This window comes from Salminus brasiliensis, chromosome 20 (assembly GCF_030463535.1).
Source record: "Salminus brasiliensis chromosome 20, fSalBra1.hap2, whole genome shotgun sequence".
Lineage (NCBI taxonomy): Eukaryota > Metazoa > Chordata > Actinopteri > Characiformes > Bryconidae > Salminus > Salminus brasiliensis.
The window spans coordinates 8,994,334-9,019,383 of NC_132897.1; the positions used below are offsets into that span (position 1 = coordinate 8,994,334).

General features: G+C 40.0%; 1 protein-coding gene across 1 annotated transcript; it reads right to left on the reverse strand.

The window, feature by feature from the left end:
- Positions 1–9,987: 9,987 nt before the first annotated feature.
- On the reverse strand, positions 9,988–23,483 carry lix1 (limb and CNS expressed 1). The gene is made up of 6 exons (XM_072665122.1): positions 23,239–23,483; positions 20,018–20,181; positions 16,944–17,084; positions 15,229–15,324; positions 13,189–13,266; positions 9,988–11,150 (listed from the first exon to the last, which is right to left on the reverse strand). Exons 1-6 carry the CDS (start codon positions 23,282–23,284, stop codon positions 10,773–10,775), a joined length of 903 nt encoding a protein of 300 aa, XP_072521223.1. The 5' UTR covers positions 23,285–23,483; the 3' UTR covers positions 9,988–10,772.
- Between the last annotated feature and the right edge of the window lie 1,567 nt (positions 23,484–25,050).

Below are 25,050 nucleotides of genomic sequence, written 5' to 3' on the forward strand. Positions count from 1 at the left end.
AGTCGAAGATCATGGGTCCTCCAGCAAGACAATGACCCAAAGCACACATCCAAAAGTACACAGGAATGATTAAAAAGAAAAAAATGGACTGTTTTAAAATAGCCAGCAATGAGTCCTGACCTCAATCACATCAAAAAAGTCTGGGGTGAGCTGAAATCTGCCATTGGGGAAAAGAACCCTGCAAAACTTCAAGCTTGAAATCTTCAAGGAGAAAATACCAGCTGAGAAATGCAAGAGCTTATAGATACATATAGCTACAAGAAACATTTGGCGGCTGTAATCACTGCTAAGGTGTGTGTAACCAAATATTAATGAGTGGTGCCTTTATTGCTGCACATGTTTTTTATTCTGTTTCTTCTTTGAAATTGCAACATGTACGTTGAAAAACAATGTTTTTGTTAAATTATTTCGGACCTCCTGAAGATATATCTTTGGTACATTTCCATTCAGATAGATAGTCATACAGATAGATAGTCATACAGATAGATAGATAGTCATACAGATATACAGATAGATGCTTTTTTCACATTTATACTTTCTCTTTTCCAGCATGTCAAGTAGAACTATAGCAAAGCATGTGAAGAAAACTACTCTTCTTTTGAAGCAATTTGCCAATTTCCTTTCATACATTTTTTATGTTTTATGAGTCATGTTTTTATAAAGTGGCTGATTTCCAAAAGACTTGCAATCTACCAACACTCTCAAGGTCTTTGCTTGCATATTCTTCACTGATCGATCAATACAGCACACTCTACAGGATAAAGATAGTTCTAAAAGTCAATACACAACCCTGACACAACAGGGCACTGAAATCAAGCTTTTGAACTTTGAACACTGAAATCATCTGTTTTTCTGGTAAATGGTGGTCTGTACTCCACAAATATTAGGCATTTAGGTATGTGATCTGTTTAGTTCTTAATTTCTATTATAGTTGAAAGGGATCTGAATGTATCGGGGTTGGATATGCTTGGATTTTGATGTATATGCTTGACTGGATTTGTCATTACAATCATATTTTCCATTCCATTTGTTTTCAAAATCCAATTTGCAACTAATCAGAGAAATGTTAAATCTGTGGCATGCTAGCTGGGCTCGGTCCAGTGACTAAATGCAGCGCTCTGTTTATGCTGTGATATCATTACTGATCTGTTGGTCCTACAACTGACTTTGTCTGCTCCGCTTTTGGAAATGTAATTTAGAGATGTGATCTCTTGTCACTGATGCAACCTCTCAATTGCCAGCAAACAGGCTGCGCCTTAAACTCCGGCAGGGAGAAGAGACAGAGTGGCGACAGATGCAGCTTCCAGAAGAGTAATTCCTCTTTTATCCTTCGGCATTAGAGTCGGGCTCCCACTGAGAATCCAGTGATGTCTCACAGTGTGGCCCTGTGGCGCACAGCGTCTGTGTGTGACAGACTGACATATCACTCTCACACTTTCCCAACAGACCTATCCAATCAATGGACTATTTTAGGGAGGGTGTTTAAGGGGAAGATACGATTTTGACAGGAAACTTAAGTTGTGTGTTATGGTTGTGTAAATAGTATGTGCCCAATATCAGTCAATGAATAACGTACACTTGGCGGAAAGGCTGTATGATTGTGTTTCCATACAACAATCAGCCATAACATTCAAACAGCAGATCCTTTAAGACTTATAAGTTGTGATTCGGGGCCTCCATGGATCACATCAATGAATCTTGGATGCTCATGACCCTGTCACCGGTTCACTCGTTGTACTTACCATTGCTGTGGAGATGCTCTTAGCTAGTTGTCTATTGATCAGGACCTGTTTGGTGTCCAAATAAAGGGTTTATTACCCCTAATCTATGAGGCTAGTGTGAGCAGGAAATGTACTTTGCCCTTGTAGTTCCAGTGCAAAACAAAAAAAACTAACTTCAGACACCAAATAAGGCCCTGTTGCTTGTCGTTGCATTGTACGTTTGGTGTTTTGGTCCTTCACAGTAACAAGTATTTGCATGAGGGTGTCATTTAATGGCATATGCTGTATTGTGTCACTAGAATCCATGCTACTCCGATATTTTCAAATGGTATGTAAGGTTTTAGAATTATGATATCTTAATAGATTTTCATTCAGGCATGCCAACAGCTAAACTGAAAACACATTACTTTCAGAAACACTGAGAGTACAATGAATAATAGTACTGTGTTTTTTAGATTAGTTAATCAAGGTTTCTTTTTCAGAATTCTGACATTCATATCAGTCCTTCATATTGATCTGGATCACCCACTACGAGACACAAAGTAAAAACATGGACCAAAACACATGCACTATGTAATGAATAAGATGTATCAATACTGAGATTTAAAGCCCCTGGGAACCTAAATCTGAGTTTTTTCCTCCAAGTTAATTCTGGCTCCTCAGAGCACCCAGTGCAAATGTGCAGAGTGTGTGTTCTGAATATCTTCCCAAAGCTTAATAAATGTCTGCTGTATTTATCCAGTACTGCTCTCCTCTCGATGTGGATTGAGTCATCGTAAAAGTGGGTCAAGTTTTACGAGTCTGAGCAACCTGGAGAACTAAAGCTAAAGCAGCTGGGTGCCAGGACGGATGGGCCCTGCCCTTCCCAGCATAGCACGTAGTTGGCCACCGAGGCAGAGAAGCAGAGAGGTGATGGGCACCGGACAGGAGGGACAACAGGGCTTGTGAGTCTAGGTTGTATTTATATCTGGGCTGGTAACTCGGTTACAGATATCAGAACTTCAGTAAACACTAAAGATCTGTGAAATCACAACTGTAATTCAAAGTGAAAATCGAAAAAACACAACAACTTTGTCTTAAGGCTGCGTGTGTTGCCATGGTAATGTAAAAATAATGTTATTTGCCATTGATGGAGGACTGTCAGTCTCACACGTTCATTAGAGTATTAGGGCCATGCCCAGACTATTTGCAGAAAGGTCTGATGAGTGCATTTTAGTGTTTGATCATAATTCTGCTTTGTGTTTCTATTTAACCTTTGCTGAACAAAAAAAAGTATTTAGTCAGCCACTGATTGTGCAAGTTCTCCTACTAAGAAAGATGAGAGAGGTCTGTCATTTTCATCATAGGTACACTTCAACTATGAGAGACAAAAAATTAGAAAAAAAAAAATCCAGGAAATCACATTGTAGGATTTTTAAAGAATTTGACCTCGTTATTTGTATAAAAGACCTGGCCACAGCCTCAAACGGTCAGACTCCAAACCTAACCATGGCCAAGACCAAAGAGCTGTCGAAGGACACCAGGAAGAAAATCCCAGCACCAGGCTGGGAAGAGTGAATCTACAGTAGATAGCTGGTTGGTGTAAATAAATCAACTGTGGAAGCAATTGTAAGAAAATTGCTGACATACAAGACCATTGCTAAACTCCCCCCTTCTGGGGCCCCACGCAAGATCGCATCCCGTGGGCCAAAATACCAGCTACAGTGTGTGCAAACCTGGTGAAGACTTGCAGGAAACGTTTGAACTATGTCATTTCCAACAAAGGTTATTGAGTGAGTTGAACTTTTGTTATTGACCAAATACTTTTTCTGCCATAATTTAAATTAAATAAATTCTTTAAAAATCCTACAATGTGATTTCCTGGATTTTTCTCATTTTGTCTCTTATAGCTGAAGTGTACCTATGATGAAAATTACAGACTGCTCTCATCTTTCTAAGTAGGAGAACTTGCACAATCAGTGGCTGACTAAATACTTTTTTGCCATACTATACATTTAACTTAAATAACTGTTTCTGAGTTAGGAAGCCTACAATACAACCATGAAGACAGCCTACAAAATGCAAGCTCTAAGTTCTAAATTGACCTTTTTGGAACTGACCCGTGTTTAATGAAACCAAAATTGATATTACATAATTTAAAATGCAATCACTTATATTAACTAGGTCTCCATTGCACTGCACCACTTGATGGGAAAAAATAATGTAACAATGGCAAAGTAGAGGCTGTATCAGAAAACTGCTCTTTATTTAAAAGCTTGCACATTCTTGCAATATGCAGCTCTCGATGCCCAATGGCTAAGCTAGGAACCAACCAGCCTGAGGGACAGCAGTGGGTCAATAGATTCTGCCCTCAATATAACTAGCAGTAATCCCAACAAACATCACCAATTTCTCGGACTCGCATCACACTGACATAGGTAGCTCAATTAAACACAAGTGAAAATGTACGTTAGCTTATTAGCGCTGAAGCAGAGCAATTTGTAGACCATTACAGGCTAAATTTGCAAATACACACAGCCCAGTAGCCACAATTATATTAACCAGCAATATCATTTTTCACCTACCCCTTCTTCCACCTCACCAATAATCAGGAGAAAGGTTTTGAAGGATGGGAAGGCATACAGACATTTTTAATTTGCATGACTGAACATATTCATAAATCTTCTTAATGGGTGTAACATAATATGCCATTTTTACATCATTTAGTTGTTCCTGTGCACAATATTAACATAAAATATTTACCAATTTATTATTGATGGGTTTTTTTGTTCAATAGTTGTCATGACATCTAACAGAGTCATTTTTTATGTCAAACCTCAAAGGCCTTTAAGGCATGTGGTTGAGGTCTAGCACACCACCAATCACAAAATAAATTTAATATCCTTATGTAACCTATGACTAGATTTAAAGGGGAATTCCACAGTTATTTCAAAATTTCTGCATGATGACATGATTAGGTTGCAAACAGGTAGTCAGAGGGCTACTGCAGGTAGCATGTGTGCTGCACAGCTCAAAGGGACTGGGTTTGGACATGCTTTTTACATGCATAGTTAAATGTGGAGATTGGGTCACTGAGTGGTCCAGTGGATTAAGGTGCTGCCACTATGACATTGCTGGTTCAAATCCCAGGTCATGCTGCCTGCCATCAGTAGACGGAGCTGATTGGCCTTGCTCTCTCTGGTGGCTATCTCTCTCTCCACATCACTTAAGTGTGATGTTGGCTGGCAGGGGTGTCTGCTAGCTGATTCATCAGAGCTGGGTATGCGGGGCATCTGTGTTGCTTTAGCGGCAGTTTGAAAAGAGGCAGTGGCTGGTTGTTCATGTGTTGGAGGAGGCATGTGTCAGTCCTCACCCTCCAAGTGTCAGAGCATTACATATGATGGGGGAGAGTAGTTGGGTAACGAGTGGGTTGGGTAATTGTCTGTCTAAAATTAGGAAGGAAATTTGATTGAAAAAAATGCTTGAATTTTGTTGTACATCTTTATGGTACATTTCTAATTGAAAGTATTAAAGAATGCATTAAAGAAGTTTTTCAAAGTGCTTGTACAAAACTTGAACCCTGATCATCAGCATTCATTGTTTGTACTTGATCTCATTCAGGTTATGCTCTAATACAGTAATGCAGTTAGGTGCAGTCATTCGCAATTACTCTGTAAATACTGCAAATTGATTGGAGCGCTGGCCCTGGAGGCATAGAAGCACACGTTTAATTCATTAGAAATAGAGGAGGTGAGAACAGGCTGGGCAGAATGGAAGTTTACCAATTTATTCCTGATGAAACACATTGCCCTTAGAGAGCACCGTGCAGCGTTAGTCATAAGCCAAGAGGGGATTCGAGGGGGACTATTATACTAAAAGTCTGATTAAAGACCACTCCGAGAGTGCCGCATTTAAAAATGAAGACTTCATTTAAGCAGATCCTCCAATTATGAAAGCATGCCTTCAGCCAGCAATTTAAAGTTCATCTCTATCTGCGGCATTTCCTTGAAAGGTTTGCTTCGGAGCCAATTCTCTTTGCATGGTTGACAGCGTGGAGCAGTAAATAAGAGTGTGAGTGAGGCTCATGCTGGGTTTCTATTTCAGAGCTGTTTTTGGAGTTAGTTACGTGGAGTGGATGGCACTATGTCGGAGTGTTTTGCTGTGCAGACTTCAGCAGGAAAGTGGATGAGGCTTCAGCAGCTCAGCTATGCATAGAGGACAATCTGACAGTTCCATCTGCCTCAGTTTATTTTTTTTTTCAAAGGACACACGCGCATACACACACACAGCACAGCCACACAGCAACACAGCAGTTTACCTGCACACCGTTGTTGTCTGTTGGACATCATTCATATCAAATTGTTCTCTTGGTGTGGTGTCACTTTTCCAGAGATGTCACTCCCTTCCACGGTAGGCTGACACGTTTGATCAAAAATCTGTCCGTAACAAGGCAACTGAGGCGAGCAGACACAATTTCAAATGCTGTTTGCTTCATTTTGTGGCCTTAAGCTACATGACGATGTCCAGCTCATCAAAAGCTGGCGCATGAGAGCCGGCCATGCTGTCAGCGCAATCAGAAAACAGTGAGAAGGAGAAGAAAGACGGAGAGAGAAAGGAGAAGGAGAGGAGAAGAGAAGGGTGAGATGTCCTTCAAGTGTGAAGTGAAGGAGAAAGAGTGAGAGAGAGAGAGAGGTGGGAGAGTGTGGCCACATGGCCCTCATGCTGGGCCCGGCTCAGCTATCACAACGCTGCACACACGTTTTGACAGAAGGGCCCACACAAGGTTAAAAAGATGCAAAATTATGACTGCAGAAGCGGAGATCTTTTTTTCTCCATTTTTCCTCTCTCTGTTTTTTTTATTGAGTAGGACAGAACACCGCTGTTTGTTCTGAGATTCACCCTTAGTTCCCCTAGTGTTGTCAGACCTGACAACACTTCAGGCTTCCTCTGGCATGTCACTGTGTTTTGGCATCAACCAGCAAAAGAGCGAGCAAGATGGCTATTAGAAAGGGATTGCAAGGGGAAATAAAAAGGTGTCTTGTGTTCTCATAGGTGAGGTGAAAGCGAAGTGGTTTTCGCTCCTTGACCTTGCCCCTCATCTTTCAATCAACCTGGAGTGGATACTTGTCGCAAGGAAGGTGGAGAAGGGTAATCGACAGAACCTGAAATCCAGTGCAGGTTAAAACTGCAGCGACACACACATACACTCACTTAGCACTTTATTAGAAACACCAGTATACATCCTCATCCTCAGGTTTTTTTGTACTGGTACACTTTGGGCCTGTTGATACCAATCAATCATGGCTTAAATGCCACAGCCAATTTGCGCATTGTTGCTGTTTTTGGAATGCAGTGGTCAGTACCTACCAGAAGAGTCTTATAGGGCTATGGGCACCTAAGGCCCATTAATACGAGCTGTGGATGCCCCACCTCACAACTTACAGAACTTATAGGATCTGCTGTTGTCTTGGACTTGGTGCCTCAAAAAGCAGTCCAGACTTATATCTGTGATGTGAAAGAGTGGAGCTAATGGCTATAGGCTGAATATTCAGATATTTGAGATTTATATCTTAAAAACAGTAAACTTAAAAAGCTGTTTTTCCAACATAGTTGCCTAAATTTGGACTGTGTGGACTGGACAGTGAACATTTTGTTCTAAAACAAACATCTCACATCTATCGAAAAGGTTCTTTAAGGCCACGGCACACCAACGCAGCTAATACCAGCGGACGACGGCTTCAGCTGGCCTGCCAGCATGTGTTGATCAGAGAAAAACTCTTGTAATTATTTATTCATTTATTTTATTTTAGTTACGCAATGCAGTCCATTTTAATATTTGATATCCCTTCTATTATGTTCACCTTAGAACTTTTTCTTTCCTGAAGAAATAATATGATTGGTGGCCCCTAAAAATGATGTCGCTTAGCTCCTCCAAACATTCACAAACAGCCCTCATTACATCTGTCAAATGTGTTGAGTTTGTAGATGTTTACTAAGTTGATGTGCTCTGGCCTTTAACAAAACATGCACTGGAAGGTTCTTTAGGTAATCGAAAGTAGTTCTTCTGTGGCACCTCGCCAAAAAAAAACAACATTTTGCCACCCTTTTGAGTGTGTAACACGAACATTTTCATCAGGGAAAAAAGTGAAAAGTGTCGTAGGGACATAAGGTTTTCATCAGGACCAGGAATTTTCAATATGCCCTCTAAAAGGACCTGATTAGTCTGTTCTCCCGCCCATCTGCCCATTTGTTCAATATCCGAAATGAAAATATGATTTCGCTCCCATTTGATCAGCCTCACACAGACATGGTCTGGAATAACTCACCCCGATACTCTGAGTCTCTTCCTCCTCCCAATCAGTGTTAGAACAGGACTGTGTAATTTGCATCTCATTGCCCTGAGCCGAAAATCAGAAAGGATGGGATGTCACGCTATTTGATTTCAAATGGGTTTTAGCCCAGTAAATTGGAGAAAGGCAGTAACATCACAAAGTCTGGCCCATCAGGCCTCTGACAAGCATTAGCTCTGGAAAATTACTCTCCTTCCCTGGAGAGAGGAAACCATGTTCTCTTGAAAACAGAGCCAAATATGCTATTATCCTGCCACTTTTCCTGCCTATACCTCTATAACTATTCAATTGGACACATCATTCCTCCTCGAAAGTAGCGAAACAGGCAGCAACCGGGCACAGATGACTGTGTGAGAAGAACATACTGAGCGGAAGCTGGCTTGTTGTGTAATTTGATTAATTTATGCAAAATCATGCATTATGCATAAGTGATTCAGGGCGAATAATAACAAGGCGGTTATAGACTGGAAGTCTTTGCGGTCCACGGATGAGTGGGCTATTTGAGCAACCTAAACGGGTGGTGAGTGGGCAGGGTGTGTGGGGTGGCAGGGCCACCTTTACCACGCGCACACCACACTACACTTCTCACGCTCTTTTCTTCTGAGTTAACGAGTTACAAAAAAATAAAGAAAGAGAGAGAGTGAAAACTTCAGGCTCAGTTAAATCAGAAATGGCATAGAAAAGAAGTAAATTAGCATCTTATATAACATTATCAATTCCCACTTAGAGCACATCGGAGGACACATGCCCATCCCTGCTGTAGCTCATGATTTCTTGCCTTAGGTTCAACAGTCTCCTAGCAACCACAGTGAGGGAGAAAAAAAAAGTTGAGGAAAAACAAGATCTATTATGGCCTAGTTTTGTGTGATTGCTCAAGGAGTGAAAGAATTGGAGAATCTTACACTAATGACTCCCTCCTTTCTCGCATCTGATCTCTGGGTAATACACACAGCAAATGAAAATAATGGGCGTAAAATATGTATGTAATATGTGGGACTGTTTCAGAAACATGCAGTACAGTAAGAAACTATATTCCAGTGACAGAAAGAGGCCCCAGTTTCATTATAAAATGTGCCGTACTTTCAAAACCAGCACAATTTTAGGAAGCCGTATGAATTATGTGTTCTGAAAAACATAGAAGACAAAGAAGAGTCAAGAGTCTGCCGAGGGCTTCTTAACCTGGGTGGTGGGGGCATGTTGCCTCGATAGTGGTCCAAAACGTCCCTTTACAAGATTTTATTTTTTGTTCTATAATAACTAAATTGACTGCTGCTCCAGTTTTTTTCCCCCTGACTGTGTGTGGGGTTATGCATCATCAACCTGTACATGATAAACTTGCACAAAAACGAGGTTAGAGTAAATGGGCATTGTTCTTAAAGGGGGCATCTTTGCCCATTTCCCACGTGTGTGTATATAATATCATATATATATATATATATATATATATATATATATATATATATATATATATATATATATATATATATATAATGATATCAAATATCTTTGACATGAATGGTGGAAAGAAATTTTACCAACTGGTTTGTTGCAAAGGTGACATCCTATTACATACAGTACCACACTGGAATTCAGTGAGCTCTGATCAGTACCTCCCGTTCTTTAATTAATGTGTGTAAAAGAAGACTGCATGGCTAGCTGCTTACATTTTATACACCTGTGGCAATAAGACTGAATAAAATGAATGAATTCAATCATTAAGAAGTGTGTCCCAATATTTTTGTCCATATAATGTACATATCCATATGTATATACAAATAACCAATGTATATGTTATTCAGTTGACCCAACCTATTAAATTTAATCAGCTTTGATATTAATATGTTCCCAATGTAGCTCAGAACCAAAGTGTTCTTGTTACTGTACACTAGTGATGGTTGTTTTAAAAATAAGACAGTACAAGAAACAAGCAGGCTTCAAGGTCACTGTATTTAAATATTGATGCATTCTACTCCCCGTTACAATGTAGTTCATTGAGTTAACCTGTTAGATCCCATAAAAGTCCAAATATTTACAACAAAACACAACAAAACTCTAAATTACATTTTAGATTCACTGAAAATGTATAAAAAGTAGGGCTGTACATGTAGAATGTTGTATGTAAATAGAAACTATCATGTGTATGCTTTGTATGTAAGGCTTTATGGCACTTCTAAGCTTGACAATAACTAAGATCAACTGTTGATGTGAAACAGTGCCTTATGTTGGCAAATACACTCCAAGCTTATTACGTTTTTCTTTTATACAGTTCAATAAAGGACAAAGCATGTACAGTGTTTGGGAGTGGAACCGCACATACTGAAATATTTGTGAGCTATTACAGGTTATGGCACCACCTTGTGGCTGGTATAGAAAAGAGCTTGCTTATTTACATTCACTCTGCATATCCAGATTCAAATTCCCTTTAAATCTCGCAGTAAATCAAAAATACTCTTTGCTGAATATAAAGCAAGTTATAGAAAACAACTAAACAAAGACAATTTACATTCAAAAGAACTCTGGGACAACCACATCGTTCTCCGGAGGTCCCAAAATATACTAGTAGCTTACTATTATATTTTCTATAGAAGAATTCTGCTTTACAGTGGAGCCTATTTAGGCGTAAACATGTCTTTTATTTTCACAGTAAGCTGACAAGGTGATGCAAAGGCAGGCAGCTCCTTTTGAAAGTGAGTCTAAAATCCAAACTTTCAGGGCACGCACCTTAGCCCAGGGACTCTTGGTCACTACCACTCTCCTGGTAATAAAACTGACAGTGTTCTGTTGAGTCCACCATGCTGCCCTCCATACAGAGGCCTCCGTGGGTCAAGTACTCCAGCCCAGTCTCCTGTGCCCTCCAGGCCTCCTCCTCCAGCTCCTCTGCGCTGGCCTGACTGAGGGCCAGGCTGAGGATTTCCTTCTTCTCCTTATAAAAGCGGAGCTCCCTGCCGGCTTGACGCGCCTCGGCCAACTCCCTGAAGGCCAGCTGCAGCTCGTGGGACAGAAGCCCTGGCCTCTGCCTCTCCCTCTGAAGCCAGTCCAGCGCCATGTGACTCCGCATGCACTCGTCCAGTCGCTGCTGCGAGTAGTAGCTGATCACCTCCTGTTCCACAGGATGGACAGAGGTCACAGCGAGCACTGCCTGATCTTTCCAAGGATGTTAGCATGGAGTTGACAACTGCACTTAGGGATACTGTGGCCTATAATTGATTTTCTCTGAATGTAGGGAATCAGCCAAGACATCTTTGGTGTCATCGGTTCGCTTCTCAAGCTTAGCACTCGAGCTACAAGGCTAATGTAGTCAACAGACAATGGAAGCTCATAGCTGCCAGGTTAGCATGATGAACATTGTATCCCCAAATCATCACTCACTTGCCTCGGCCCATGTTGAGATGAATAATCTCAAATAGTGTTGGTACGGTACTGGCAGACCTTTACTGCTGATGTACACTATATGGACAAAGGTATTGGGACACCTGCTCTTTTACTGTTTCTTCAGAAATCAGGGGTATTAAAGAAGAGTGTATCCTGCTTTTGTTGGAGTAACTGTCTCTACTCTGCAGGGAAGGCTTAGTACTAGATTTTAGAGCAATTCTGTGAGGTTTGATTGCATTCAGCAACAAAGGCAATAATGATGTTATGATTTATATTGCTACTATTTTTCTTCCATTGCACAGCAGGTACCTCTCAACCATAAAAGGAGTTAAAAAAATATATTTTAGTCCAAAATCTATGAAGGCCCAAACTATCGCCAGGCACCCGGCAGTGTATTCATGTGATACATTTCTGTGATGAACGTCAGGTTTCTACCACTGTGAAAAAAAGGCTTCTCTAGTTTTTTTTTGATAAATACCCCTGTCCAAATGCTTGTAGACACTCTTTCTAATTAATGCATTCAGCTACTTTAAATTGCACCTAACTCTGCTAACACAGATGTGCAAATGCACACACAGTGCTTGTCTAGTTCCTGTAGAGAAGTCCCTCCAATGGAATAGGACTCTCTAGAGCAGATGAGCATAAACCTATTGTCAGACATTGGCTACAGGGGAATAAAGCCCCGCTAGCATTGAGCTGTGGAGCAGTGGAAGAACTGTGTTCTCTGGAATAATGGTGGTGCTCCATACAATATTTTTGGAATGAGATAGGGAGTTGGGGATGAGGTGGGGTGTTGATCATCCAACTTAATCATTGCTCCTGTCGCTGAATGCAATTAAATCTTCACAGAAGTGCTCAAAATCTAGTAAAAGGGCCTTCCCAGGACAGTATCAGCAGTTAGTCCAAGAAAAGCTCTTTTTCAATATCCTTGGTTTCTGGAGAAGATAATGAATGAGTAGGTGTCCCAATACTTTTGTCTATATAGTGCATCTCTAGACTGGAGCATTTAACATGAAACTATTCTGATTGATTGTTTACATATTACTGTAAATTATGCTTAAATTATACTTGAACTTTCTCTTTTTTAGTTGCCATTACATTTCTGCATAAAAGCGTGAGTGGAAAAATGCTAAACAAGCTTGCTTTTGCGCTTTCTAAAATGACAGGGGTCATCAATTCATGCTCTGGGGGTCTAAAGTCCAGCACAGTTTTGTGATTTCCATGCTGCTACACACCTACTAAATCTGGCAATTAACCGATGAGTTGTAGCAGGTGTGTTTGGGCATGGTAATCATCAATCTGTGCAGCATTTCATTCCTCCCTGCTGTATGACATACTGTTACCTATTAAAATACAGATAGAATTCAGGATTAAGTATTTCTTTTAGCCATGTAGCATGTTTCTGTTTATTTGTATAGATCTTCTAGTGTATTTAAACAATATAGACAAAAGTATTGGTTTGACACACCTCTTAATTGTTGAATTTAGGAGTTACATTCAGTTCCATTGCCACAAATGTATAAAATCTGCTGACTCACTAACTGCAGAGCTTCAAACCTGCTGTTATAGCTGCTTAGAAAAGACCAGCTCCTCCTGTAGGTGTAAAAGATCCCAATACTTTTACCCATATAGTGTATGTAATGAACATGCTTCTTTCCTTACTACAGGCTTTGCCATTTTTTTTTCATCTGTGTCATCTGACTTGTTGCCAAACTATCACTTTAAACTAAAAATACATTAGGTTATAACTGTAGAGCGGGGCCTACCTGACGGCTACATCTCCTCTCTCTAAAAGCCTTCAGCGTCCCGTTCCAGTGCAACAGCTGAAACACTGTCATTATTTCCTTAAAGAAAATAAAAAGAGAAAGCTGTGTTTTTTCATTAGTCATTATGCCTTACTGGTGGCCAACCCATTGAGCTAATGACTGTAATCAAACACAGTTGTACAAACTTTGAAACCTCATCACCCTGGTGCATAACAAGTCCTCGTGCTTACATGGGGCTCTATAGCACGTTATACATTCAAAAACCAATGTCATGTTGTTCTTAACCTCAGATCGATTTCATAATAAGGAGCGATGCCGAGTCTACAAGAGGTTCAGAAAACACAGAAGACCATTATTTTTTAACAAATGGGTGGTGCAGGTAAAGTGACATGCATCATTTCGGGTAGGAACAAAATGTTTGTTTTGGAAAGCATCCATGTTCAGGCATTTTGCTTTAAATAAGGAAAATATTGCTGCCCACCCCTCGATTAGCCCTAGATGAAACTCTAGTAAAGATGTTTTTCAGGGGCTTTTCAGGGGCAACTGCTGCCAACACTGAGTAGCTTCAACGTTCCTTATGTTTTCAGAAGCTTAACTGCAATTGAAGCAATGATGTTAATGTTACACACTACCACTGTAGGATAGATTCAAACTAGTATATCATTGAACACTGTCTTTTCATTTTTCACTTTTGACATGATTTGAATCTGGCAGTTGTTCTTTACATTAGAAATGCTTAAAAATGGACTTGGATGGAATAAACGCTTTTAATATTGACTTTTGTAAAGTTACCATTATAGAAAATACTAGGTTTTAACAGCAACAGTATTTAAAATGCCTACAGTGGACCTTAAGATTTGCTGCTAAAACAACAACAAAACAGTTGTGCTTAATTTGCCCCCAAAGTCTACACTTGTTTTTATATATTAAACTAGACCAAGCTATGATGTCATCTAGTGGGCTCAGACATGACCTCATGACAAGAATAAACAAATTGGGACAACTGCATTGTAAGCAAGGCTACTTTCCTTCTAGATCTGTTTACTTTTAATGTCCAAAGTATAATCAACAGCATGAGAAAAACAACATATTGTAAGCAAGCACAGCAGTATTGTTAGCTAACATTCATTCTTTAAAATGAATGTTTTAGAAATGCCATTTGATTTTATCATAAGTGTGTCCTAATATGTTATTATGATATGGTATGATATGATATGATATGATGGGGCTACTACATATTTTGTGACTCTGTGACTATGTGACTAATTTACATACAGACATGTAGTTAGCCTTACTTAGTTAGTGTACAGCAGGTGAGCAGTGCTTAGGAGCTTGCTGCGTTCAGTTTTTCACTGAAAATAAAGTTTCCCTCCTCAGGATTTTGGTTGCTGCTTTCCTCCTTCAATACAATGTATTTAGTTTTTTAACAGAAACAGTGAGCTAGTAGTGCCAGATTTTTAGTCAGGTAAACATAACTTATGCCATGGGTACTGGTAATTATCTTGATTTTTTTTAGAAAAGTGTGACCCGAATGACCCAGCAGACTAAGCCGCTGACACTATGTCCCATGGATTGCTTGTTCAAATACGGGGTCATGCCTGCCATCACCAGCCGGAGCCTGAAAGAGCATAATTGGTCTTTCTCTCTCTGGTGACTAGATGGTTAGTTTTACAAGTGTCAGAGCAAGCATCTGTTAGTGTGGGGGCGTTACATTACATTGATGGGGGGGAGTGAAAACAATGTATTGCAGTAAAATTGTCAACACGTATAGCTGTTGGTATCTTGTAAACTTAATACTTACCTAACCCCAGTCTTAAATCTAACCCTTATACTCTCTTGGGAACTACATCGCTTGTTCATCATCATGTAAACTATAATCTATGGGGGAGGGGGGTTAACAACGTGAGACCATGGACAGTATTATTACAGGTTATTTCAGTTCTTGCGTTGTGTACTGTTCTCTAATTTAATGCCTCATAGATAACAGCATCTTTTGTTTGACTAAATGTCAATTTAAATGTAAAAATGTTTTCTTCAAACCTGAAATTCCAGCATGGTTTTGCCAGTGTTGGATTGCAGCATGAGGCAGTAAGCACCTATACTGGTGCTGGGGTCTGAGGCGTCCTCCATGTTGCCCTGAAAACCAGAGTGAATCGGAGACAGAGTGACTTACAGCCTGGCCATCATTCAGCCTGTAGCAAACACAAATGCAGGGGGAGGGCAGGGTCCTGCTACTGCCCTTTTGCTTTGTCATCAGAGCAAGTTGTAATCATTGCTGGGGAACAAAAGGCTAAGACTAAACATGAGAAATGGCAGGAGAGTGAAGAGAGACCACACACACACTGACTCCCACAGACAAGCTTGGTTAGCCTCAAGTAGAGCTGGGGAGTTTATTGGGGGGTTGCAGAAGGGAAGGGCGTCTTTGTGGTGTGTTTTGTATGTTTTGGAACAAAGTCAATTAATCATTAGGCTTCCTGTAGTGCACCCTGATATGGACTAAGTGAAGAATGTGCACATAGGCATAAATACTTATATTCTCTGCTTTCTTTCAACACAGTGGATCCTCTCAGTGACACTCAGTCTTCCTTCATGAAGTGCAGGGGTTCAGCAGACTTCATATTTCATAGCTGATGAACAGAACTGCTAGCACGTATCAGTACCAACATGCCTGGGGCATTTTTTTCTTTGTATTATCAGCACTGTGGCCTTGTGCTCATGTATTATTTTTTTTTTTTTTGCATTGTAACCAAATCAGGCATTGATAGACTGGTAAAGCTGCATTTTCTATTTGAATTCCTGATGTTTAATCAGTGTATTGGCAAAAGTATTGGGACATCTGATCATTAATTGTTTCTTCTGAAATCAAGGGTATTAAAAATGAAGCATTTGATTGCATTCAGTGACAAGAGTGTTAGTGAGGTCAGGATATTGGATGATCACAACCCCACCTCATGCCCAACTCTCCAAACTCATCTCAAAAGTATTGGTTAGAACACCATCATTCCAGAGAACACAGTTTCACTGCTTCACAGCTCAATGCTGGGGGGATTTATAACCCTCCAGCATACGAAATAGGTTCATGTTTATCTGATACAGAGAATCCTATTATATTGGCAGGACCTCTTTACGGGGACAAGACAACTTGTTTGTGTGTATTCACACATCTGTGTTAGCAGTGAGTGCAACTTAAAGTAACTAAATGCATTCATTAGAAGGGGTGTCCACAAACATTTGGACATATAATGAGTGAGAAACTAGGGAATCCAAGTGAGCATAATTGACCATGCTCTCTCTGGGTGGCCCATCACACACTCCTTCTCCTCCCATCACTCAACGCAGTGCTAGTCAATGGTGGCAACTGTTAGCTGATGTAACAGAACTGGCAGTCAGATTCAGTTGGGGGGGGGGGGGGGGTTGTCTGGATCTTCTTCTGAAAGTCCTATTTTATTTTATTTGCACATCTGTGTCAGAAATGAGTGCAACTTAAAGTAAAGTAGCAGAATGCATTCATTAGCAGGGGTAGTGTATATATACATTAATTCCTTAAACCCTGTACATTTGGCAAGACTTCAGTTCTTTACCCTCATAAAATGTGCTAAACTATTACCAAATGATTCACAGTAATTTCTGTATCAATAACATGACTAATAACAGAACATTAAACCCGGGGCTTAAAAGGTTATAGTGTATTGAACAGCTTTTAGCGTTAAGCAGGTTACAGTGAAAGGCTTTGGTCTTGCTGCCGTCATACTCACGCTGGTAGTGATGACGGCTTCTTCTATACTGCGGGCAATGAAGTCTGGGGTGATACAGCGACAGGGCAACTCGTTGAATGTAGAGTTCATCAGAGCAACACGAGCTGCATCTCGTCTAGCTTCTGCCTTTGTATAACAATACTGATGAGGATAGAGAGAGAGAGACATACGGAGGGAGATACAATTATTACATTATTATTATTTAATTATGTTCATTTTAGAGAAAAAAAACTAAATATACCAACATGAGTCTCACAAATAACTGACTGAGGCCTGAGAGAGAGAGAGAGAGAGAGAGAGAGAGAGAGAGAGAGAGAGAGAGAGTGAAAAAGAAAGAGATCAAGAGAGAGAGAGAATTACTCGGTCCATTACATTTTTGAAATATGATAACGTCAACTGTTTAGGAGTCGTGTCTACATCATATGTGAGTTTCTCCAAGTAACATAAACACCCTTGATTGAGCTTAAAGTTCCATAACGCCTCAAAAAGCATGTGCTAAACACGTAGGCACATGCCAGCCCCATCACAGGATTATGAATCCGATTATGGCCAAGCACTCAGGGGTGATCAGAGGCAGCTGTGAGGCTAACCGAGCTGAGATCAGGCATTGGCTCTCCAGCGATGCTGAAAAAACAGACTGTGTGCCACACCAACTTTATGCAAAGGCCACACAGGGCTGATGCTGAATGAAGAATGTATTTTAAAAAAAAGGTTGAGAGAAAAAAAAATAGAGACAGCCAAAACTTGTGAGGAGTGTAAGAGGGAGGGGATGAGGAATGATCAAGGCTCGAAGTGGTGGTGTGGCTTTGATCCAAAGGGAAAAGGCCAAGAAATGCTTTTCTGTGGAGTCGGCACAGCGCTGTGAGCGTGAAAAGAGTCCACAGAAAGGACGCCCTCACAGGCCATGCGGGGTGCAGACCTCCGGTGCCCAGAGGCTGATCAAAGGCACGGATAGCTATTCAAACAGCAGTGGCTAACTCCCCAGTGTGCCTCAGTCCCACCAAAGGGCAGCAGCTGGCCCTGAATGTTCCTTGAAATAGCAGCGCTCTGAAGACGGAACTATGGTTACTGAGCGAGGGATTCTGGCTCATTCCTCAGGGCTCAACCATGCAGTTTGCATTTCTCACATAAAATGATTACCCTTAGTGGTCTAAAGAGCACATATCCTATTTTCATTTTTTCCCTTGAAATGTTGGTTTATCTGTGGTTTCATGGTTTTATACATGATGATTTCCTAACCTCACTCAGTCTTTAATAGTACTTTAAATCCTGATATATATACAAGAACCTCTGTTCTGATTGGCTGCTCATTTGGAACTCCGAAACTGTGCCCTATTCACTATCCCCTACATGTGAAAACATGGGAACGAGTGAACAAGTGGGCTGACTGCTGTGCAACAACCTGATAGTCTTCCTCAGAGAAGCTGAGCATGAATCTTCAAACCAAACAATGCACTGGATTATGGGTATTCCATGTTCGCTAGTGTACATAGTTTCTATGCTATATGTTAAGATGCAGTGTGGGATTGTTACTGTACACTAAAAAAAGTACACACTACTTTTTCTAAATAGGGCACAATTTCAGACACAATGTAAATGGAAGGGGCTAAACTGTATTTGTAAATGGTTGAAGCTAAAATGAACTTTTTTTACTATTTAATTTTTCCAGAAATCTAGAGTTATACTATTGAATAACTCTTTAAATTTAAGTATCTTATAAACACAAATGTGGCTATGTAAAGGCTTTAAAAGTTTAAAAGCTTTTGACACATTTCCTTTTAATTTCAACTTAAAAAAAAATAGTTAAACAATATGTTAGGAGTGGCATGTCATGCCATTTTATTGTCGCTGCCACGCAAAAGGCTTGTGTCTCCAAAACAACAACTTTACAGGAGAATAAAAACACCTGCCAATGGAAGTCACAAGGTAAAGCCAAAATGGCAAAAAAACAAAAACAGCAAAAATAGAAATATAAAGTTTTTGTGTGACAACTGCCATTTGCTTATGGAGTACCTGAGAGGGTTACAGCAAGAGACTATCAGTAAGATTATCTCTAAAATGTTTGTTGCTTTACAGTTTTTATAAATCAAATCATGTTTTGATACATCACATTAAGGTTTACACAGGTGTAAAGGTGAGTAAAAAACATAGGTACATAGTCCCTCGCAGTAGTAAAAATGCAGGATTATGCAAAATGAGAAATACTGAATGTATACATATTAATTTATACTATACATACATTATTGCAATGTTTATAATGTACAGGTTTAATATAGAATCTGTAAAATGTTTACATTACTATTTACCTATAGACTTTGGATTAGATGTTACATTCAAGTGTACTGTGAGTGGGGAGGTTCTCTGGTGGGTGCAGTGTGATTGAGCATTTGGTCACAGTTCCAGCAAGTAAGTAAGTGCAGAGTGCAGAGTGACTTTGTATGGGTTGGAGGTGTGATAACTATTACAGCGTTGAAGTGGCTATAGGCTTGTGACAAATGCACAGTAAACACACATGAACGTCATGTTTATTTGAATCAGCTCAAATCCGTGCCCACTTTAAAAGGAAGATGACGAATGAATGATAAAATACTAAAACTCTATCTTGTTGTAAGTTCCCTTTCATAATCAGACGACTCTTTCAACCTGACAAATGGATAAATAAACTAAAACGGTTACCACTTTTTCCCCAGTTTTAATGCCTGCTATGTTCTCAAGAACATTCCACTTGAGCTGAAAGCAAACTCCTCAGCCTGATTTGCGGTGAGTTGGAGTAATTGGGCTAATAAGAACCACCTGTTAGGCCTCCTGACTTTCACACAAGAGCCTCTTCTCCTGCGCCGGGGGGATAGTGCTGATGGGACTGATTGAGCGGACGCGCCGGACCACACTGAGACATGCCCTTTATACTTGAGGTGACCCGACAATGCTGGAATTGTCTTCTAACTGACAGATTGGAGGCTTACTGCCCTCAAATCTGATGCATGCTGGCATTGAAATACAGAGCGGTTTAACCTGCTGACAGTGACCCCGACCACTCTCGCTGCACCTTGGGTGGTAGAGCTCGGTTCACTTACCTTAAAGTTGCCAAAGCAGCTCCCTCCTGGTAGGGTGACATAGCAGATGAATGGAGGACCAGGCGAGGGGATAGATTCATACACCACAAGATTCTCTGTCTCCACCATGGCTCCTTTCACCTGCTTCTGCTCCCAGAACTGATGAAGCATCCCTACAACATTCACTAAAACGACAAACAAGATATTTAATAATGACTAAACAAGTACTGGTGAGGCCGGCCCTTAAAGGACCTATAGCTTATATTTTTCTTGTAATTTACTTATTTACTGTATTTTCTGTATTTTACCTACTGTAATTGCAGTTGTAAGTGCTAGTAGTAGTAGTAATAATAGTAGTAATAGTGATAGCAGTAGTAGTAATAGTGGTAGTGGTAGTAGTAGTGATAGTAATAGTGGTAGGGGTGGTTGTAGTAGGTGTACTAGTAATTGTAGTAGTAGTAGGTACCTGTCTAATTTACTAACATAAGTATAGTTATTATAGGTGAGAAAAGCGGGATTCTAGAGCACAAGGCAAGATTGTTCAGGATAAAGACAAACACTATTTATGGACCACTTGAAGTTTATGGATCATTTTAAGACACTTCAAATTAGTCCTTGTTAGAGATAAAGACTTACAAACTTAAGACTTGATTGTGAATGCATGTTAGTCTAATACTGCATTTCATCTGAGGAACCAGATCAATCACCTCCTATTAAATGTTGATCATTAATTCACCTTTTTATTCATCCAGTGAAATTCAGTAAGAAGCCTGCCTGCTAGTGTTTGACATTCACCTCACAGATGGCTCAGCCTGATAAAGACTGTTTACGTTTAACTGCGTATAATGTCGAGTGATCACGGCCTGAGATGAGTAAGTGGCTACAGGCAAAGATTTGGACCTTCATGTTTATTGAACTTGAGTCGAGGGCCAAAGAATTCTCTTTCTACTATCTGAACTATTCATCAAAAGGCATCAGGAGAAGAAAGTGCCAAACCTCTTGGATAGTTTTATGCTGATCTGGGAGTGGAGGTCCTTGGCTAAATTCTAAATTTAATGTTACAAACAAACCGCAATACTGGTCTTAGATAAGTGTGAAGGACCAGCATCAGTTAGCATTGTGCCAAAGCTAAAATATCCCTCAAAGTCTAATTTAGGGGTTCAGGTTCAATTTAGATTTTTGTAATAAAGTCAGCTATGCTGCAGAGATACCATCTATAAAGAAACAGTGTGGTTTTGTGTCCGACCGGCAGAAATATTCTCAAATGTATTGCTAATCTCTCTCTCTCAGGCTCTCTCTCTGTCTTTTTCTCTCTCTTTCTCGTTTAGAGGTTTGAGTTGTTTTCACAGATTCCCCAAAGGTAGTTTTTTGCTTTGCAATACATTACTGTCATCGTTTAACGATACACACCTTGTACATCACAGAAACTTTGCACAGCTGTTGAGTGGAGGTACTCCACATATGAAAGTATAAATATTATTTTTCCACATTTTTCCCATTTTCCAGTGCAAATCTTACTGGCTTTGGCCCTTCAGTAAATCGGTGCCCGAGATGTGCCACAGAGAGCTGACATCATGCTTAAAACAGAAAAGTTTACCTCCAGCTCTGTCATGTCATTTATACCAACAGCAGTCCAACATCAACACAAGAGAAAGCTTGTTTAACCAAATGAGCAGGTGTTTGGCCTATAACAGGCCTGAGTGTGTGGGGTGGAGAAGTGTCAAAAGGGGGGAGTGATAGCAAAATCTATGAAATGGTTTCAATATGCTTCATGCCCTCAGTAAGTGTTTGCGCAGTCTTGCTTTAACCAGGTCCATCCCTCATAAAGGGTCGGCAAAATTATTGTGAGGGGGAACCCAATATATATTATTTTAAAGGGAACCATATATGTGGGAATGTGGAATTGCTTTTACAATGCAGAAATGTCCGACTTGCTGTTTATTTGAAGACAGTAGGCCACAGTGGATACCACCCACAGGTCGGATGTCCACAGTGTAACACAGTCCATAGTGTAGCTGAATGCTGAATACTATATTATAGTGTGAAACTACCCTATCTAATCTATCTGTCCTGTCTAATTCACCATATCTCACCTTTTTAATAAAATAAATCTATCAATATAGTTAATTCAAATATAGAGCCATTTTAATTCTAGTGTTTCACACATCAAAGAGTCCATATCCTACATTTGATCTGTAATTACTTTGGACATTTTTTATCTACTTGTGTGACCTTTTTTTTTTTACATGACTACTTTCCTCCCTCTTTTTATTACAAAACAAATGGCACAAGCTATTTATTCTGTGCCTTTAATGCTCATGTGTATATATAAATGACTCTTGTTCTGATTGTTGTTCTGGTTGTCCTGTTGCCCTGTATTGGGCGTCATTTAAAAAGCATTCCAGGCTGAAACACTCCTTATAACTTCAACACTAATGAACAAGCTAAAGTTCTTTTCGGATGAGTTGTTTGACATCACACCGCGTTGTGACATCTTGTTTACATAACAATGTTTACATACATCAAAATGTTCTTTTTGAGGCTGACACATGTAAATAACCCTCGTTCTTATTGGTTGTCTTGTTTTCCCATATTAGGCCTCATTTTAAAAGCAGTCCAGGCTGAAACACTCTTTTTAGTTTCAACATTAATGATCAGTCTAAAGTTCTTTGGGTTGAATTGTTTGTGACATCATGTTTACATCACAATGTTTACATACATCAAAATGGTCTTTTTGAGGCTGATGCATGTAAATGACCCCCGTTCTGATTGGTTGCCCTGTTTTCCCGTATTAGGCCTCATTTTAAAAGCAGTCCAGGCTGAAACACCCCTTATAACTTCAACACTAATGAGCAAACTAAAGTACTTCAGTTGATGAATTGGTTGTGACATCACACAGCGTTTGTGACATTACAGTCATTTTGAAACGTCTTGCTTTTTATCCATTTCGAGGATTAGTTTATTATTCTTTATTTCCATAACCAAGGAATGAACGCTATGATGTAATGAAGTTTAACATTGTTTACATACTACATCAAAATCAATGTTCTTTGTTATGTTCTTTGTAATGTTCAATGTTATTTTTTTATCATGCTATTTAATACTTCAGTTCATCTCACTGACGTTTTAATCATTATGATCTTAGAAGCAGGTGAGTATCATAACTCCAGTAATGTGTATTCTCCACATTGTCAGACACATCTCCATATTGACTGACTGATAGTTGTAATAGTTCTACTCACAGTCTTTAAAGGCTTTGTCATCATCTGAGTCTGGAATGGAAGTCATCTCTCACAAATGTCTCCACAAATGTCCTGTAGTAACTTTCTCACAGTCCTCAAGCCCTCTAGCATGCTCTGGAGTGGAGAACGATGTTGCTCTGCAGACCCCAGCTCTGATTTGGAGAGCACTGGTGTGAGCTACTCCCCTTTGAGTTGCAGAGTGTGTAGCGCTGTTAAGCTTGCCTCAGGGGTTCCCTTCTGTGGCTGGCCCACCTTTGTCAAGAGCTGAACTAATTAGCTGTGAGGCTGGCCATCGGACTTCACCCCCTCCTCTCTTGCACACACGCACACACACACACATATGCTCGGCTTGTTGCACACATCCACTCAACTGAGTCGAGTAAGCCCTGGCAATGGAATGCAGCCCCCTTCTCTGTTCATTCATGGCTTGTCTTAGCCCAACATGCACATGCGTCCTCTACTTCAGAAGGTGAATGATCAAAGATCACAGTGCAGTCTGTGGATTTTTCCTCCTCTTGCAAAAGATTGTTTTTCATAAGGAATATTACATTTTCAGACAAACTAAAGGTTTGTTTCCTGCCACCAAAATACATCTTCTCAGATTTCAAGGAGAACTTAATTTACAAAAATGTGGAATGTTGTATCAAGTTATATGCGAAATAACACAATTTAACGAAGAACTATCATCCTCACAGGTGCTAGAAAAGGTGTAATCACTTTTAGATATGGATATGGATGGTTCTATAGATCCATTTTTGTAAATGAGACAAAGCAAGTGTAAAACATTTTTTAAATGATAAAGAATATCCAAATAATGGTTCAGTAAAGAAATGTGGACAATGATTATTTTTTAACTTTCTTTCCAGAAAGGATACTGAACAAACACACCATTAGATTTAACACTGAAATTAACTGAAACACAGCCACCTATCAGTCCTCCAGATAGGCCAAACTCCACCAAGCCTTTAATGGATTCTGCCTTGGGTTAATTCTGATGTGTAATTTTGTTCAGTTTAAGACGTTTTGCTGCTTAGATCACAGTATGAAATGTGTTTGAATTCAACTGCTCTGCCTGAATGGTAATTGTTCAGTGAACAGCGCCAAGCATTCAAGAGCATGCTTCTGAATAGGGCCCTCAATATGAAGAATTTAGAGCGCACCTTATTCTCTGCCTCCTTATTCTTTCTGCAAATCTACAGCTCTCTGCGCTGAGTGTGTTAAGCTCTATTCACAGTAGACCATTGCTTAAAGTGCATTTTTTAAACGTCTAATGCCCCCTTTCCAACTTCCCTATGTCTTTGCTCTGTGGGCTCTTTAGGGAATAGGGAGTCCATTCAGGGCACAGTGCCATTGTGAGAATGTCTTGGGAAAGGGGAGAGGTGTTTAGCATAAATGACAATCACTATATGGGGCGGAGCTGTCGAAATAATACAGCCAAATGAATGAGCAAAGCACCACGAGAAGAGAAAGGCACCATGCAGTTATAATAGATGAGATTTAACTTGGAAATACTTTATAATCTCTTGTCAGAATCTTCTCTCACTTAAGTGAGTAAAAAAAATGCAAAGACGTAACAAACAAAGTGCCACCTGGGGCGTAAAACTAGGATTCTTTAGAAAAATTCAAATGCCCAACTGTGTTTTCCAACTACCTCAGGGACTGATGTGCTCTTTTAAGAGCTTCTGAAGGCATACTTTTGTACAATTCCAGAATGAAATATCCTGACTTTGTAAGAAAACTGTAAGGGTTCAGTCTGCCAGTCACCAGCAGGGGGCCAAGGTGGTGTAGTAAAAAAGCAGAGCAAAAAGAGCA